Below are 16,671 nucleotides of genomic sequence, written 5' to 3'. Positions count from 1 at the left end.
CACAGATTGAGGGTATGTCTGGGATCCTCCTAGCCTGTATGGCTCAATGTGTGAAACTATGGTAAGCTCCTGCTACAGAAAGGCTGGTGTGTTTGCCTAAATAACAACAATCAAAAGCACTTCATTTTGCAAAACGCTTTGAGATGTCACAACAAGGTGCGATATAAATGCAAGGGTTTATTTTTTATCGCTGTGGAAGGAGCTCTGAAATATTCCATATCCATTTTGGAGATTGGATTCAGTAAGAAAAGGGTCAAGAAAGAGCCAGCACAGGCACGATGGGCCGAATGACCGCCTCCTGTGCTGTGAAGAAAGAAGGAAGAAAGAAAGATTTGCATTTATATAGCGCTTTTCACGACCTCAGGACGACCCAAAGCGCTTTAGAGCCAATTAAGTATTTTTATTGGTGTAGTCACTGTTGTAATGTAGGAAATGCGGCAGCCAATTTGCGCACAGCAAGCTTCCACAAACAGCAATGTGATAATGACCAGATAATCTTTTTAATGATGTTGGTTGAGGAGTAAATATTGGCTGGGACACCAGGGATAACTCCTGTGAGATTCTACGAATATCACCAACTAGGCTGTTTTAAATAGAGATTGGAAGAGGGGGAGCATTTTTGAACAAATATTCCCTTAGAGATTTCCCCCATTTTGATGATTAGTCTACACGAGATGGGCTTGGAGAAGGCTCTGATGAATAGTGTCAGTTTCCTCCCCTCCCCCCAAGATGCTGGTCTCCTGAACACACTCTAACTGTGGCAGCCAGCTCCGCAGGAACACGTTATCTGGTACTGTGGGAGAGGCAAAACTGTAATCTGATCGATTAAAGACCCCTCCCGAAAGAACTCTGCTATCTTTCCAGTAATCACCTTCCCACTTTGTCCCGTGTCTGATTCTTTTCCAGTTATTACTGAGGACGTCCCATCACGATTAGAACCATCCCTTTAAGCTGGCACAATTGGATGGTGATTTAAGCTGTTGCCACGCAACAGATTTCATCCTAGCAACCTGTCTGCAGATCTCTGTGTAATGGTTAGGGAGAGGTGTTTATTTGGCGTGGGTGGATTATAAAAGATCTTGGCTCGGCAGCTATCACACATAACTCTTTGTGTGCGCTCCGTCAGTTAGGAGTAAGATGAGGAAATCGAGTGAATAAATCTTTACACTGGGAGAAGGGACAAATAAGAAAATGTTAAGACTCCCAATGTATTGTACACAAGGCATTTCAACTTGTGTTGGTATTTGCTGTACAGCCTTAAGTTAAGGTTAGGTTTAGGTTAAGTGGTGTGTTTGCTTGGTTAATGATACGGTTATCAAGAGGTTTAACCATCATTTTCGGGTTTAAAATCTTTGTATGTTGTACATGCTGTGTGTGTTGGTTCTGGTCCCCCAACACCTCGAGTTTAAAATTCTCATCCTCACCTTTAAGTCCCGTCATGGCTTCTCCCCTCAGTATCTTGGTAACCTCCGCTCTCCCTGAACTCTCCATTCCTCTGACTCCAGTCTCTTGTGCATCCCCCTTCCTTTTGTTTGCCACTAGCGGCCCTGCTTTCACCCACCTAGGCCCCGTGATCGGACATTCATCTCTCCATCTCTCTCTCCTTAAAACCCAACTCTTCAATCAATCTTTTTAATCAACCTACCCCCCTCCTCCCCACTCTTCTTTGATTCTATGTCTCTTTTCCTCACACCTCTGTGAAACACCTTGGAACATTTTCTCTACGTTAAAAGCGCTATATAAATCCAAGTTGCTATTATTTTGAGTGTTGTCTCCCATTTGTGTTCCACCTTCCCCACTCCCAATTGTTTCTTCTCTCCTCCTGAAGATGCTAACTCAGGATGGGCTTATGTTTCCATGGGTATCAAGTCACCCCCAGTACCACTCACAAGTAGCCATTCTTCATTTTTAAGCCGGGCAAAGAGTCTCAGTAGACTATTCCACTATGAGCGGCATCACAGCATAATCCCAGTCCCACCTGTGGGCACTTTCCAGCAGGGTTCCATGGATAGTGATTGGGGGCACAAACCCTGTCTGCCTTCTTTCCCCTTTTCTTAACAATGGCAATGGAGTGCACGTTACATTAGAGTAAAATCGATTCACTCACGTTGTACATAGCCAGGTTTACATTTGCTTTCCCATCAATTTTCCTTCTGCCCCCAATCCCACATAGGTAAAGACAATAATTGACGAGGAAGGCCATTCAGCCCATCCTAGCTCATCCATCTACAAATTAACTACATCTTGGGATCTAGCCGTTTCTCAAATGCTCCCACTACCCCAGCTGGAAGCCCATTCCAAGTGTTGATCACTCTCTGTGTGAGCAAAAACTTCTTGATATCAGTCCAAAATTTGCAGTTTGCTTATTTGGACTAGTGTCCCCTTCTCCTACTGTCCTAGGGATACTAGAATTTGCCCCTGTAGAGAAGGAGCATTCCTACAGTCTGCCCTCTTATGTGCTCGTGCAAATTGTTGTAAGAGAAATCAAGGCTAATTTCCCATTTTGGAATTCATGTCCTCCCCGGCTTTGGCTCTCACCACCGCTGCTCTCTACTACCTGATGATCCAAGTGATGGAATTCATCTGCATGCTATGAGCAGGAATTCCTGACCTTGAATAAGTATCGCAAGATTCTGCCCACCAGCTGCGGCAGAATTCTACCCCCCAGAGTAGGTGTGATGGAGGGGAGGGGAGGGGAGAGGGTGCCAGTGTGAATTGGACGGAAGAATGGGAGAAGATTGCCGAATGAACTGGGAAGGGAGATGGGAGGGGAGTGACGGTACGAAAGGGAGGGGAGTGACGGTACGAAAGGGAGGGGAGTGACGGTACGAAAGGGAGGGGAGGTGGGAGGAGAGTGACGGTGTGAACGGGAGGAGAGTGACGATATGAACGGGGGAGGGGAGATGGGAGGAGAGTGAAGGTATGAACGGGAGGAGAGTGAAGGTATGAACGGGAGGAGAGTGAAGGTATGAACGGGAGGAGAGTGACAGTATGAACGGGAGGGGAGATGGGAGGAGAGTGACGGTATGAACGGGAGGGGAGTGACGGTATGAACGGGAGGGGAGATGGGAGGAGAGTGACGGTATGAACGGGAGGGGAGCGACGGTATGAACGGGAGGGGAGATGGGAGGAGAGTGACGGTATGAACGGGAGGGGAGCGACGGTATGAACGGGAGGAGAGTGACGGTATGAACGGGAGGGGAGTGACGGTATGAACGGGAGGGGAGCGACGGTATGAACGGGAGGAGAGTGACGGTATGAACGGGAGGGGAGTGACGGTATGAACGGGAGGGGAGCGACGGTATGAACGGGAGGGGAGCGACGGTATGAACGGGAGGGGAGCGACGGTATGAACGGGAGGAGAGTGACGGTATGAACGGGAGGGGAGTGACGGTATGAACGGGAGGGGAGCGACGGTATGAACGGGAGGAGAGCGACGGTATGAACGGGAGGGGAGATGGGAGGAGAGTGACGGTATGAACGGGAGGGGAGCGACGGTATGAACGGGAGGGGAGCGACGGTATGAACGGGAGGGGAGCGACGGTATGAACGGGAGGGGAGCGACGGTATGAACGGGAGGGGAGATGGGAGGAGAGTGACTATGAACGGGAGGGGAGATGGGAGGAGAGTGACTGTATGAATGGGAGGGGAGATGGGAGGAGAGTGACTGTATGAACGGGAGGGGAGAAGTCTCTAAGCATGAACTAGAGGGGAGGAGGAACCAAAGTGATAGCATGAAATGGGGCAGAAAATCGCCAGAGTGAATGGAGAGGGAAGGGGGAGAAGAATGACTGCATGAAGTGGGATGTGAGGGGGAAGAAGTGAGCCAACATGTCAGCATGGCAATTGGATAAGCAATTTTAATACAATTTAACAATCAAATATGGTAACAAGAATGTCAATACATATCTACAAAAGCCCATAATATTTCCACAAGGAAATAGGGACAATCCCAGCAACGTCTGCCAAAATCTTCCACTATATAAAATGTATATATAGTATGATATACATATATATATGTAAAACATATATACTATTCATAATTATATGGGGTTTTGATAGAGTAGGGAGGGAGAAACTGTTTCCACTGGCAGAAGGGACAATAACCAGAGGACACAGATTTATGGTAATTGGCAAAAGATCCGTGGTGGGGGGGGGGGATGAGGAGAAATTTTTTTACACAGCGAGTTATGATGATCTGGAATGTGCTGCCTGAAAGGGCGGTGGAAGCAGATTTAATAATAACTTTCAAAAGGGAATTGGATAAATACTTGAAAAGGAAAAATTTGCATGCCTATGGGGAAAGAGCAGGAGAGTGGAACTAATTGGATAGCACTTTCAAAGAGCCGGCACAGGCATGATGGGCCGAATGGCCTCCTCCTGCGCTGCATGATTCTATTCTATGTTTTTTATTTAACAAGTGATAGAATGTTGTCAGCTGTTTTTGAAACCGTTGGTCACGTTTTGCCAATTTTCCAGGTTGTGCGCTGGGAAGGGAAACGCCTCTCATCAAATCACTGAAAAATAACTCTGCAAAATTGTGACACTAAATTGGGAGGGAAAGATATGAAGCCTGGTTGTTAAATGCCAGAGCTGCTTGTTTTGTTGAAGTTTCCCCCCAGAGGCCAGGAGGTCAGACGGCTGATCCCTCGGGAGCTGTACATTCTGAGTTATTTTTTCCAGCTACAAAACGAGAAGGAACCCATTTCAATCCAAACCTGCTGTAAAAGTCTGGAGACTAAGTGGGAAATGTATATCTCATTTATAGATGCCGCTCCCTTTATAAACACAGCACATTTCATGGAATCATACAGCCCTGAAGGAGGCCATTCGGCTCATCGTGCCTGTGCCAGATCTTTGAAAGAACTATCTAATTAGTTCCAGTCCCCTGCTCTTTCCCCATAGCTCTGTAAATTTTTCCTTTTCAAGTATATATCCAATGTTGTTTTAAAAGTTACTATTGAATCTGCTTCCACTGCCCTTTCAGGCAGTTCATTCCAGTTCATAACAACTCGCTGAGTAAAAATATTTCTCCCCATTTCCCTTCTGGTTCTTTTGCCAATTATCTTAAATCTGCGTCCTCTGGTTACCGACCCTCCTGCCAGTATGAAATTGAACTAGGCTGACCAGGGTCGTGTACAAATGCATGGTACAATGTAGATCTGAAGTGTGCAGACCAGAAATGTGCCAGGTTCAGAACCTGGTCTGTACCAGCCATGGTAGGAGAGGGTGATTGCCTTGAGCAAATCGGACATAAGTTCCCCACTTTTAACTCCTGTCCAGTGACCCACATGGGAAAGCATGCATGTGTGTGGAGTGGGGGTGAATGTGTGGGGTGGGTGCATGTGTGCTGAGTGTGTGTGGGATGGTTGTGCTGAGTGTGTGTGGGATGGTTGTGCGAGTGTGTGTGGGATGGGTGGGTGTGGGTGCATGCATGCATGTTATGTGTGGGGTGGGTGTGTGTGTGTGGGGTGGGTGTGTGTGTGTGGGGTGAGTATGTGTGTGTGGGGTGGGTGTGTGTGTGTGGGGTGAGTATGTGTGTGTGGGGTGGGTGTGTGTGTGTGGGGTGAGTGTGTGTGTGTGGGGTGAGTGTGTGTGTGTGGGGTGAGTATGTGTGTGTGGGGCATGTGGGTGTGTGTGTGGGGCATGTGGGTTTGTGGGGGGGATGGGTGGGTGTGTGATGTGTGTGTTTGTTTGTGGGGTGTGTGTGCGTGGGTTGGGGTTTGTATGTGTGAGTGGGGGCGCCTGTGGGGTGAGTGGGGGCGCCTGTGGGGTGAGTGGGGGCGCGTGTGGGGTGGGTGGGGGCGGGTGTGTGTGTGGGGTGGGTGGGGGTGTGTGGGGTGAGTGGGGGTGTGTGTGGGGTGGGTGGGGGCGGGTGTGTGTGTGTGGGGTGGGTGGGGGCGGGTGGGTGTGTGTGGGGTGGGTGGGGGCGGGTGTGTGTGTGTGTGGGGTAGGTGGGGGCGGGTGGGTGTGTGTGGGGTGGGTGGGGGCGGGTGTGTGTGGAGGGGGGGTGGGGGCGGGTGTGTGTGGAGGGGGGGTGGGGGCGGGTGTGTGTGTGGGGGGGGGGTGGGGGCGGGTGTGTGTGTGGGGGGGGGTGGGGGCGGGTGTGTGTGTGGGGGGGGTGGGGGCATGTGTGTGTGTGGGGGGTGGGTGGGGGCGGGTGTGTGTGTGGGGGGTGGGTGGGGGCGGGTGTGTGTGTGTGGGGTGGGTGGGGGCGGGTGTGTGTGTGGGGGTGGGTGGGGGCGGGTGTGTGTGTGGGGTGAGTGGGGGCGGGTGTGTGTGTGGGGGTGGGTGGGGGCGGGTGTGTGTGTGGTGGGTGGGGGCGGGTGTGTGTGTGGTGGGTGGGGGCGGGTGTGTGTGTGGGGTGAGTGGGGGCGGGTGTGTGTGTGGGGTGAGTGGGGGCGGGTGTGTGTGGGGGGTGGGTGGGGGCGGGTGTGTGTGTGGGGGGTGGGTGGGGGCGGGTGTGTGTGTGGGGGGTGGGTGGGGGCGGGTGTGTGTGTGGCGGGTGGGTGGGGGCGGGTGTGTGTGTGTGGGGTGAGTGGGGGCGGGTGTGTGTGTGGGGTGAGTGGGGGCGGGTGTGTGTGTGGGGTGAGTGGGGGCGGGTGTGTGTGTGTGGGGTGAGTGGGGGCGGGTGTGTGTGTGTGGGGGGCGGGTGTGTGTGTGTGGGGGGCGGGTGTGTGTGTGTGGGGGGCGGGTGTGTGTGTGTGGGGGGCGGGTGTGTGTGTGTGGGGGGCGGGTGTGTGTGTGTGGGGGGCGGGTGTGTGTGTGTGGGGGGCGGGTGTGTGTGTGTGGGGGGTGGGTGGGGGCGGGTGTGTGTGTGGGGTGAGTGGGGGCGGTGTGTGTGTGTGTGGGGTAGGTGGGGGCGGGTGGGTGTGGGTGGGGGCGGGTGGGTGTGTGTGGGGTGGGTGGGGGCGGGTGTGTGTGGAGGGGGGGTGGGGGCGGGTGTGTGTGGAGGGGGGGTGGGGGCGGGTGTGTGTGGAGGGGGGGTGGGGGCGGGTGTGTGTGGGGGGGGTGGGGGCGGGTGTGTGTGTGGGGGGGTGGGGGCGGGTGTGTGTGTGGGGGGTGGGTGGGGGCGGGTGTGTGTGTGGGGGGTGGGTGGGGGCGGGTGTGTGTGTGTGGGGTGGGTGGGGGCGGGTGTGTGTGTGGGGGTGGTTGGGGGCGGGTGTGTGTGTGGGGTGAGTGGGGGCGGGTGTGTGTGTGGGGTGAGTGGGGGCGGGTGTGTGTGGGGGGTGGGTGGGGGCGGGTGTGTGTGTGGGGGGTGGGTGGGGGCGGGTGTGTGTGTGGTGGGTGGGGGCGGGTGTGTGTGTGGGGTGAGTGGGGGCGGGTGTGTGTGAGGGGTGAGTGGGGGCGGGTGTGTGTGGGGGGTGGGTGGGGGCGGGTGTGTGTGTGGGGGGTGGGTGGGGGCGGGTGTGTGTGTGGCGGGTGGGTGGGGGCGGGTGTGTGTGTGTGGGGTGAGTGGGGGCGGGTGTGTGTGTGGGGTGAGTGGGGGCGGGTGTGTGTGTGTGGGGTGAGTGGGGGCGGGTGTGTGTGTGTGGGGTGAGTGGGGGCGGGTGTGTGTGTGTGGGGGGCGGGTGTGTGTGTGTGGGGGGCGGGTGTGTGTGTGTGGGGGGCGGGTGTGTGTGTGTGGGGGGCGGGTGTGTGTGTGTGGGGGGCGGGTGGGGGCGGGTGTGTGTGTGGGGTGAGTGGGGGCGGGTGTGTGTGTGGGGGGTGGGTGGGGGCGGGTGTGTGTGTGGGGGGTGGGTGGGGGCGGGTGTGTGTGTGGGGTGAGTGGGGGCGGGTGTGTGTGTGGGGGGTGGGTGGGGGCGGGTGTGTGTGTGGGGGGTGGGTGGGGGCGGGTGTGTGTGTGGGGTGAGTGGGGGCGGGTGTGTGTGTGGGGTGAGTGGGGGCGGGTGTGTGTGTAGGGGGTGGGTGGGGGCGGGTGTGTGTGTAGGGGGTGGGTGGGGGCGGGTGTGTGTGTGGGGGGTGGGTGGGGGCGGGTGTGTGTGTGGGGGGTGGCTGGGGGCGGGTGTGTGTGTGGGGGGTGGCTGGGGGCGGGTGTGTGTGTGGGGGGGTGGCTGGGGGCGGGTGTGTGTGGGAGGTGGGTGGGGGCGGGTGTGTGTGTGGGGGGTGGGTGGGGGCGGGTGTGGGCATGTGTGGGGTGAGTATGTGTATGTGTGTGGGGGGGATGGGTGGGTGTGTATGTGATGTGTGTGTTTGTTTGTAGGGTGTGTTTGTGGGTTGGGGTTTGTATGTGTGAGTGGGGGTGGGGGTGGGGTGAGTGGGGGTGTGTGGGGTGGGTGGGGGCGGGTGTGTGTGTGTGAGTGTGTGTGGGGTGAGCGGGGGCGGATGTGAGGTGTGTATGTGGGGTTGGGTTGTGTATGTGTGAGAGTGGGGTGAGCGGGGGTGTGTGGGGTGGGTGGGGGCAGGTGTGTGTGTGGGGTGAGTATGTGGGGGCGGGTGTGTGTGTGAGGTGAGCGGGGGCGGGTGTGTGTGTGGGGTGAGCGGGGGCGGGTGTGTGTGTGAGGTGTGTATGTGGGGGCGGGTGTGTGTGTGAGGTGGGTGTGGGGTGAGCGGGGGTGTGTGTGTGGGGTGAGCGGGGGCGGATGTGGGGTTGGGTTGTGTATGTGTGAGAGTGGTGTGGGGGGCGGGTGTGGGGTGCGTGCATGCGTGGGTTGGGGGGGCACTGGTAAGCGGGCAATCGCGCTCAGCCCTGATGCCCGAGGCCCAGTAGCCCATCAGCTCTAACCGTGCAGGCTCGCATGTGAAGAATGGCTGCTTGGACGAGATCCAGGGGAGAATCAGCACACGTAGAGCAGCACCCCCAGGACAGCTCCCCAGGGACAGCACCTTCTGGAAAGAGCAGCAAGCACACTCACTCCCTTATAGCCAGCATGGAATGTTTTACTACGTCTCACTGAATTGTGTCCAATTCGGGGCACCACACTTCAGGAAAGACCTTGGAGAGGATGCAGAGGAGATTTACTAGAATGGTCCCAGGGATGAGGGACTTCCGTTAAGTGGAGGGACTGGAGAAGCTGGGATTGTTCACCTTAGAACAGAGAGGGTTAAAAGAGAAATTTAATAGAGGTGTTCAAAATTATGACAAGATTTGGTAGAGTAAATAAGGAGAAACTGCTTCCACTGGCAGGAGGATCGGTAACCAGAGGACTCAGATTTGAGGTAATTGGCAAAAGGACCGGAGGCGAGATGAGGAGAATCTTTTTTTACGCAGCGAGTTGTTATGATCTGGAATACACTGCCTGAAAGGGTGGCGGAAGCTGATTCAATAGAAACTTCCAAAAGGGAACTGGATAACTACTTAAATAGGAAAAACTTGCAGGGCTATAGCGAAGGAGCAGGGAAGTGGGACTAATTGGATAGCTCTTTCAAAGAGCCAGCACAGGCACGATGGACTGAATGGCCTCCTGTGCTGTATCATTCTATAAATGTCGTACATTTTCTTGTGATTCAGTCGGTAAATATATTGCACCTAAAGGGGTTGCCAGTTAAACTTCTCCCCTCCTCCTTCTTCTATTGCAGGGGCTGGTCCTTCAGCAGCTGGGCCGCTACAGCCTGGCCGAGAAGATCCTCCGTGACGCCGTGCAGGTCAACTCCACCGCCCACGAGGTGTGGAACAACCTGGGGGAGGTGCTGCAGGCCCAGGGCAGCGACGGCGCGGCGACAGAATGTTTCCTCACGGCGCTGGAGCTGGAAGCCAGCAGCCCCATCGTCCCCTTCACCATCATCCCCAGGACACTTTGAGCCTAAGCGTTGGCGCAGGTGTGGTTCAGTAAGAGGTAACTCTTGACCTCCCGTAGAGGTCAGACACCAGCTGGGAGCCACTCACTGAATGCACGCACAATCCTCCCCGCCCCTCTCTTTTATTGTGCAGGTGTGTTTTATTGTGGATTAAAGTATCCCGCGGACCAAATGATTTGATCTCCGTCACCACACCACCCCCCCTTCACCCTCGCCCTTTTTATTTCTTCTAGATCTCACGCTTCCCTCCTCCTACGAAAGCACTGGTGCTCCTTGCTGGGTGACAGTTCCGCAGGTGCCCTCTGGTATCTCACCCGTCCTTCACGCACCATCAGCCTGCTGGATGGGCTAGTCTCCCGTGGAATAGGGTGGGAAAAATGAGCAGGGATCGCACCTGAGTCTATTTCCTATTTTCACTCGCTGCTCGCCTCTGTGCACGTTCCGGCGGGAGTCACTGGCTCATTTTTCACCTCCCGAACTCAGGAGATTGGAGGCCAACCTGAAACCTTTCCCTGGTTGTGAGCCTCAGTGCCACGCGGTGCGTATCCTAACTGAGCCACTGAGGGAGCTGGGAGCTTTATTTTATCTTCTACCTCTTCCTTTTTACCATACTCCCAGCTCTGTTGGTATGACAACCCCCTCATCTCTCTTTCGTGGAGTTATGGATCTTACAGGGATTGGTTGAGGTGAGAGAGCCTGGTGTGCGGAAGGGGTGCTCTGCTGAGAATCAGTTATTCAACCAGATGAGGAATGTTTGGAAACGGAACATGATTGTAGAGGGCAGTGTAGAGGGAGTTTTAATCTGCATCCAATCTAGGAGTGTCCCAAGCTTCCTGCCTGTTGTGAGCCGCATAATTGGGAAGCTTGGGGACTCAGCGACCACATCTGAAGTTAAATCCCTGTTCCCATTAATCTCCATGTTTCTCATGGTGCTGATACTAACTGATCTTGGTGTTCTGAATTAGGATTGATCCACCAATGAGGCTACAGTGCTAAGAACCGCCCTTTCTAAACTTCCAGGTCCATAAAATTCAAACCAGTAAGTGAGAAATATAAACGCAAATGGAACTGATTAAGCTGGATTCGAAAACCTCTGGTCTAACCCATGCTGAACCTGAGCTGGGAGTGCAGGGTGCTTAGACTGAGTTCAGGGAGCAGAAAACAATTCAGTTTCCCAGCATCTACCTCCCTTAGCCAATCAGTGGGAAAATGCTGCACTTAAAATAATCGCTGCTCCGTTTACATAATCTGCACCCCTCCCTCTCCCGATGCCTTCCTGTCGAGGTCTCCTCTGTGCTATAGGATTCACCCTGATCCACACCTTGAAATAAATTGTTATAAATTCACCTCTTTCGAGATTTGTAGCCCACACCATGAACCAAAATGAATTTTAGAAAGTGGTCAATCTCTATATATGGTTCATATAGATATATATATATATATATATAGAAAAATATATATATGTGTGTGTGTATTTATGTACAGCAGTGTATATTATATTTATATATTGGGAGTTTATTCAGTAAGAGATGGCTAGTAACTGGCGTAATTCCAAATTCTTGGCCTTTAAATCTAGAACTATACACCCCATATTGGACTGGGTTTCAGGCCAGTGTGTTAGAATACCATCCTGAGACCTTTGAACTCTGGCTTGGATTCAAATTGGGGATCATATAGTGAAAGGGATCAACCATTGATAAATGGAGCACTAAAATAGGGATTTTTAAAGGAAAAAGAACACACAGATTAATTATCACAGTTATTTCCAGAACAAACTAACTGCCCTTTGAATGGTTAAATCCTTATATGGGACTAAAGAAATTGAGAGCTCTCCTTTATTTCATTGGTTAACAAAAAACAAATGTCCTTTGTCAAAAGAAAATTGAGGCCTGTTGGTGCAAAGAAGCCTGGTGCTGGGCTGTGGGTGCAAAGAAGCCTGGTGCTGGGCTGTGGGTGTAAAGAAGCCTGGTGCTGGGCTGTGGGTGCAAGGGTAGAATAAAACCCCTCGCACCTCACTTGATATTCTGTCCCATAAGCATCTGCTTTGTGCTGTCGCTGATATATTTCACGGTCACCTCTCCCCCCCCCCCCCCACCATATCAATCCCAACCCTGAGCGTGTGAGCTACTGTGTTTGTTTCTACCGTGTTGAAATCAGACTCTTAACTCAATGCGCAAATACACACTCTGTGGGCTGAGGAACCACGTTACTGGCCAGTACAAGTGGGCTGGGCTCTCCGCCCTCCCATAGCCAGAAAGGCCAGCTGCCTCTGCTTGCGGTAGCACTGTTTCTGTTTGCCACTGGGGGGCGCTGCTGTGTCCAGCAGCATCACCGACTATTCCACCAAGTGGGTATGGTAGATTTTCCAACCTTGTCGCCAAAGTCAGGTGATGCTACTTGGGGTGGGAGTGCTGTAAACAGGAGCATTAGTGCCATACAAAAAAATATAGCCTCGTAGAGAAAATGGGAAACAAATCCCTATATAGATGCAGCACTGTAGATATTTACTAGGGGTCCCAGAATTGTGTCTGTGTTTGCTGGAAGTCCCTGGGAGTATGTCAGTATTTACTGAGGGTCCCCAGGATCCTACATCACAACAGTGACTACACTTCAAAGGTACTTCATTGGTTTTAAATCGCTTTGGGATGTCCTGAGGTCACGAATGGCACAATAGAAATCAAGTCTCTCTCTCTCACTCTCTCTCTCTCTCTGCCTCTCTCTTTCTCTATCTCTCTCTGACTGTCTCTCTATCTCTCTCTCTGACTGTCTCTCTATCTCTCTCTCTGACTGTCTCTCTATCTCTCTCTCTGACTGTCTCTCTATCTCTCTCTCTGACTGTCTCTCTATCTCTCTCTCTGACTGTCTCTCTATCTCTCTCTCTGACTGTCTCTCTATCTCTCTCTCTGACTGTCTCTCTATCTCTCTCTGACTGTCTCTCTATCTCTCTCTCTGACTGTCTCTCTATCTCTCTCTCTGACTGTCTCTCTATCTCTCTCTCTGACTGTCTCTATCTCTCTCTCTGACTGTCTCTCTATCTCTCTGTCTCTCTATCTCTCTCTCTGACTGTCTCTCTATCTCTCTCTCTGACTGTCTCTCTATCTCTCTCTCTGACTGTCTCTCTATCTCTCTCTCTGACTGTCTCTCTATCTCTCTCTCTGACTGTCTCTCGCTTTCTCTCTCTGACTGTCTCTCTCTTTCTCTCTCTCTGACTGTCTCTCTAGCTCTGCGGGGTAGTTTACAGTGGGAGCAGCACCAGACTGTTCTGAATGGTGAACCTCGGAATTAAGTAGGTTGAGGAAACAGGCTGTGGATCCTGACCTTTCGATCATGAAGTCAGGAAGATCCAATACAGAATCCATTCAAGAAAATCAGCCCTCCCTGGGTCGCTGCATGAGAAAGGGACAGCTGTGAAACGTACAGACCCTTTGATCTGCTTTCCCTTTCATGCCTGATGGTTGTCGGTGGGCAGCATGTTGAGTCCTAGTTATGCCTGTGCATTCTGTGAAGCACCATTATAAGGTCAGTCCTTGCCAGTAGTCACATGCCAAACTCTGCTTATCTGGTTGATGCAGTGGAGGATGCAGCTTTAATTTCCGCCCCACCACCCCAGCTCAGCTGAATTGCTGCAGGAAGGGAAATTGGAAGGAGTCATTCTGAGCCAGTCTCCGTGCACCTTTGAGCAGCATTGCTGGAAGCTGTTGCCTGGTGGCCAGGGGACTTGCCACTTAGATCGCATATCTTGACCGAGATTGGAGATCGAGCCCAGGGCATCCTGGCCTTTATGGCTCAATATTGCACCAGGCGATGCCTTTAGTCACTGAACCTGTTGCAATATGTACATCAGAAAACTATGTACATGAGTGGTTTTCAGACTTTTCTATGTGGGCGACCCCCCAGCGGATTTTGACACATCCTTGAAGACCCCCAATAAATACTGACACACAGTAAACACTGCTACACTCTCAGCAAACGTCGAGACACAATCCTGGAGATCACTAACCAGTATTGACACACCCCTGGGGACTCCCTGAGTAAATACTAACACAATCCTGGGGACTCCCAGTAAATATCAACACACTCCCAGAGACTCCCAGTTACTGACACACTCCCAGAGACTCCCAGCAAATACTTACACACTCCCAGAGACTCCCAATTATTGACACACTCCCAGAGACTCCCAGTAAACACTGAGTATGGCAGCAAGTTAGCTCTCAGCCTGCCTGTACAGGCAAAGAACACAGTTGTTACATTGGGCAAGATCAGGAGGCAGAAAATGAACATCTCAATGGGGATTCTATAAAACTAACATGAAAAGGATTGTCCTTCTATTTCCTCTTCACCAATATGCATCATCCCCTCACCTGTATTTACCGCCTCTTCACCCCTTACCTGTATCCACCACTACTCACCTGTATTCACCACATCTTTGCCTGGATCTATAACCCCACTATGATCCACCACCCCTCACCTGTATCCACCACCCCTCACTTTTATCCACTACCCCTCACCTGTATCTACCATCCCCTCACCTGTATTCACCACCTTTTTAATCCCTCACATGTATTCACTACCCCTCACCTGTATCCACCACCCTTCACATGTATCCACCACCCTTCACCTGTATCCACCACCTCTTCACCTGTATCCACCACCTCTTCACCTGTACTTATCACCTCATCACCTGTACATATCACCCCTCACCTGTGTCTATCACCCTTCACCTATAACCCCTTGGCAGACCTCTTGCTCCGTGTGACTCAGGGCCTCAGTTGACAGCCCACCAGCCCTGGCAGGTTGCTGGAGCCGGTATTCAGGAAGAGGGAGAGATTTAAAAAAGAAAAATATGCAAAAATAAGTAGATGGAGTCATTTTGGTGGCTCTGTAAGAGTGACCCTTGAACAAGTCACTGTTCAGAACTGAGGCCCGCAACTCATGTCACAATATGGAGATAGGATGCCCATCTACGGAGGCTCCTTCACGTACCAAAGAGGTGGAGAAACTGTGTCTCAGTTCATTAGAGGCCAAAATTAGAAACAGGATTTGAAAGCACACGCACACACTCCTGTTCAAAATTCCATTTAAACGTAAATGTTATTTATTTCTGGATTAGATAATCAGTTTACTGACTGAGCATCTGAAAATCAATCTGACACAGAGCGTAAGATAGTTGATTTTTATAGCATATCAAATTGACAAGCCCCATCAATTAGCACTCCCTGAGATGTGCTGTAGAAAGGGCGAGACGTTTGATCGGTATTCGAGAGGTGTACGTGGAGAATTCTTACAGAAACTCAACCTGGTGCAAGGTAATTATGTTTGGAAGTGAGCCCTTCTCACCATCACTGGATATAGCTGCACGGTCCAAATGGGGTTACGGAAAGAAAACAGTAATCCTGGCAAAATTCTTAACACATGAGGACTGTGTAGAGTTTCGACCAGACACTGATATCTCCCTGGGATTGTAAACCATTGCGCTATCCTGCCTTCTTACGATGATCCTAAGGTCGCTGTGTGTTAATTCCTTTGACCGAGTCTGCAGCCAGACCCCGGAGCCATAATAATGAACCCTGTGTACAAACAGCGATCTGTGCTTCTCCTACCCCTTGGTAGGCAAAGTGCACTGCTCACTAGGGAGCTCAGCCACACAGAGCAGGCCAGTCCCAGGTTCGATCCCTGGTCCGTGCTGACTCAGCTAAGGTAGGAGCAGGAGGAAATGCAATTAGCCTCAGTGCCCCTGTTGAGGCTTCCTACTCCCAGACGCTACTGCCTCCTGCTGGAAAATGCACACGGCCGGATGTGGGGTCAGGATCAAATCGGGCTCGGGTGCCCAGGTGGTGAAATAGCCCGTTTTTGTAGGCTAAAGCACGAGGAATGGCCATTTGGGTAGAGGTTCTAGAGGGTGTCAGTGCCCCCAAGAAACCGTACTCTAGGAAGGGTCAACACCTTGAGGAGTGGTGGGGGGAATGAAAGAGCAAAGGCCTGTGACATTTATCACTGAATTCTGAGTCAGATTCAGTCTGGAAAAAAAATACTGGATCCTTTTATTAAAAAAAACACGCAAAGCAGAAAGGCACATTAAAAATTAAAACTATGTAAAAATATCTCTTGTGTTTCTAATTCGGGGCACTACCAAGCCTGTGTTCCGGGTTAATCTCAAATTGACTTTAACTGTGTGCTGTACATCAGGGTGACGCTGTACTGTAGCTACAGATTTCATGTATATTTGTGTTGTGTTGAACTCAAGTCGGCTGCTGTCAATTCATTATCAGTGCAACAGATGTAAAAAGATCGCATTGTTAATTAAGTGTGGCTGCAGTGTTGTCCCACAGTGTAATAGTTATTTTTTGGCAGGTCAATATTTATTGTTATTAAATTTATTTTCAATCTGACAGCGTGTGCTCATTTCTTTCAACCCTTGTTTGTGGTGAAGTTAACCCAGTTTCAATCACCTGTGGTCCTTTTCCCTGATTTTTTTTCACTTTAAAGGGCAATCTTGGGGGTGGAACTAGGCCACAAGAAACCAGGAAGATCCCAGGTTGGAGCTCTGGTCTGTGCTGAGTTAACTAGGACCAGACCTGATGGTGTTAGGGGCGCTGTGATTGGCCTCGGTGCCAAAGATGAAGAAACTATCAGCCAGAGCTCCTTCATCCTCGTTCCCATCCAGTGACACCCATTTTGGAAAACAATCCTATGTAGGTGACAGGTGAGGACAAGATTGGACTCAGCAGTGATGATTCCCATGGTCGAATATCCTGCTGACCACCTGGGCTCACACATGAAGAACAGCAAGGTACCAGCGGGCTGGCGACACTTGTGGTACAGAATCACCTTCAGGAGAGCAGCAGAGAAAATTAGACTAAATGGAATGTCAGCCATGACTCAGTGGGTAGCACTCTCGCCTCCGAGTCAGAAGGTCGTGGGTTCACAATCTCC

At 51.8% G+C, this 16,671-nt stretch overlaps 1 protein-coding gene across 1 annotated transcript in view; it reads left to right on the top strand.

The window, feature by feature from the left end:
• Positions 1-16,127, top strand: part of ttc7b (tetratricopeptide repeat domain 7B) — a 336,403-nt gene extending 320,276 nt beyond the window's left edge. The window contains exon 20 of the mRNA XM_067992068.1: positions 9,520-16,127. Coding sequence (XP_067848169.1) covers positions 9,520-9,741 — 222 coding nt within the window. The 3' untranslated portion in view covers positions 9,742-16,127. The remainder of the gene's footprint in view (positions 1-9,519) is intronic.
• The last annotated feature ends 544 nt before the right edge of the window (positions 16,128-16,671 follow it).

The sequence above is a fragment of the Heptranchias perlo genome, chromosome 10, assembly GCF_035084215.1.
Source record: "Heptranchias perlo isolate sHepPer1 chromosome 10, sHepPer1.hap1, whole genome shotgun sequence".
Taxonomy (NCBI): domain Eukaryota; kingdom Metazoa; phylum Chordata; class Chondrichthyes; order Hexanchiformes; family Hexanchidae; genus Heptranchias; species Heptranchias perlo.
The sequence above is the reverse complement of the archived record's forward strand: the minus strand, read 5'-3'. Positions and strand labels throughout refer to the sequence as shown.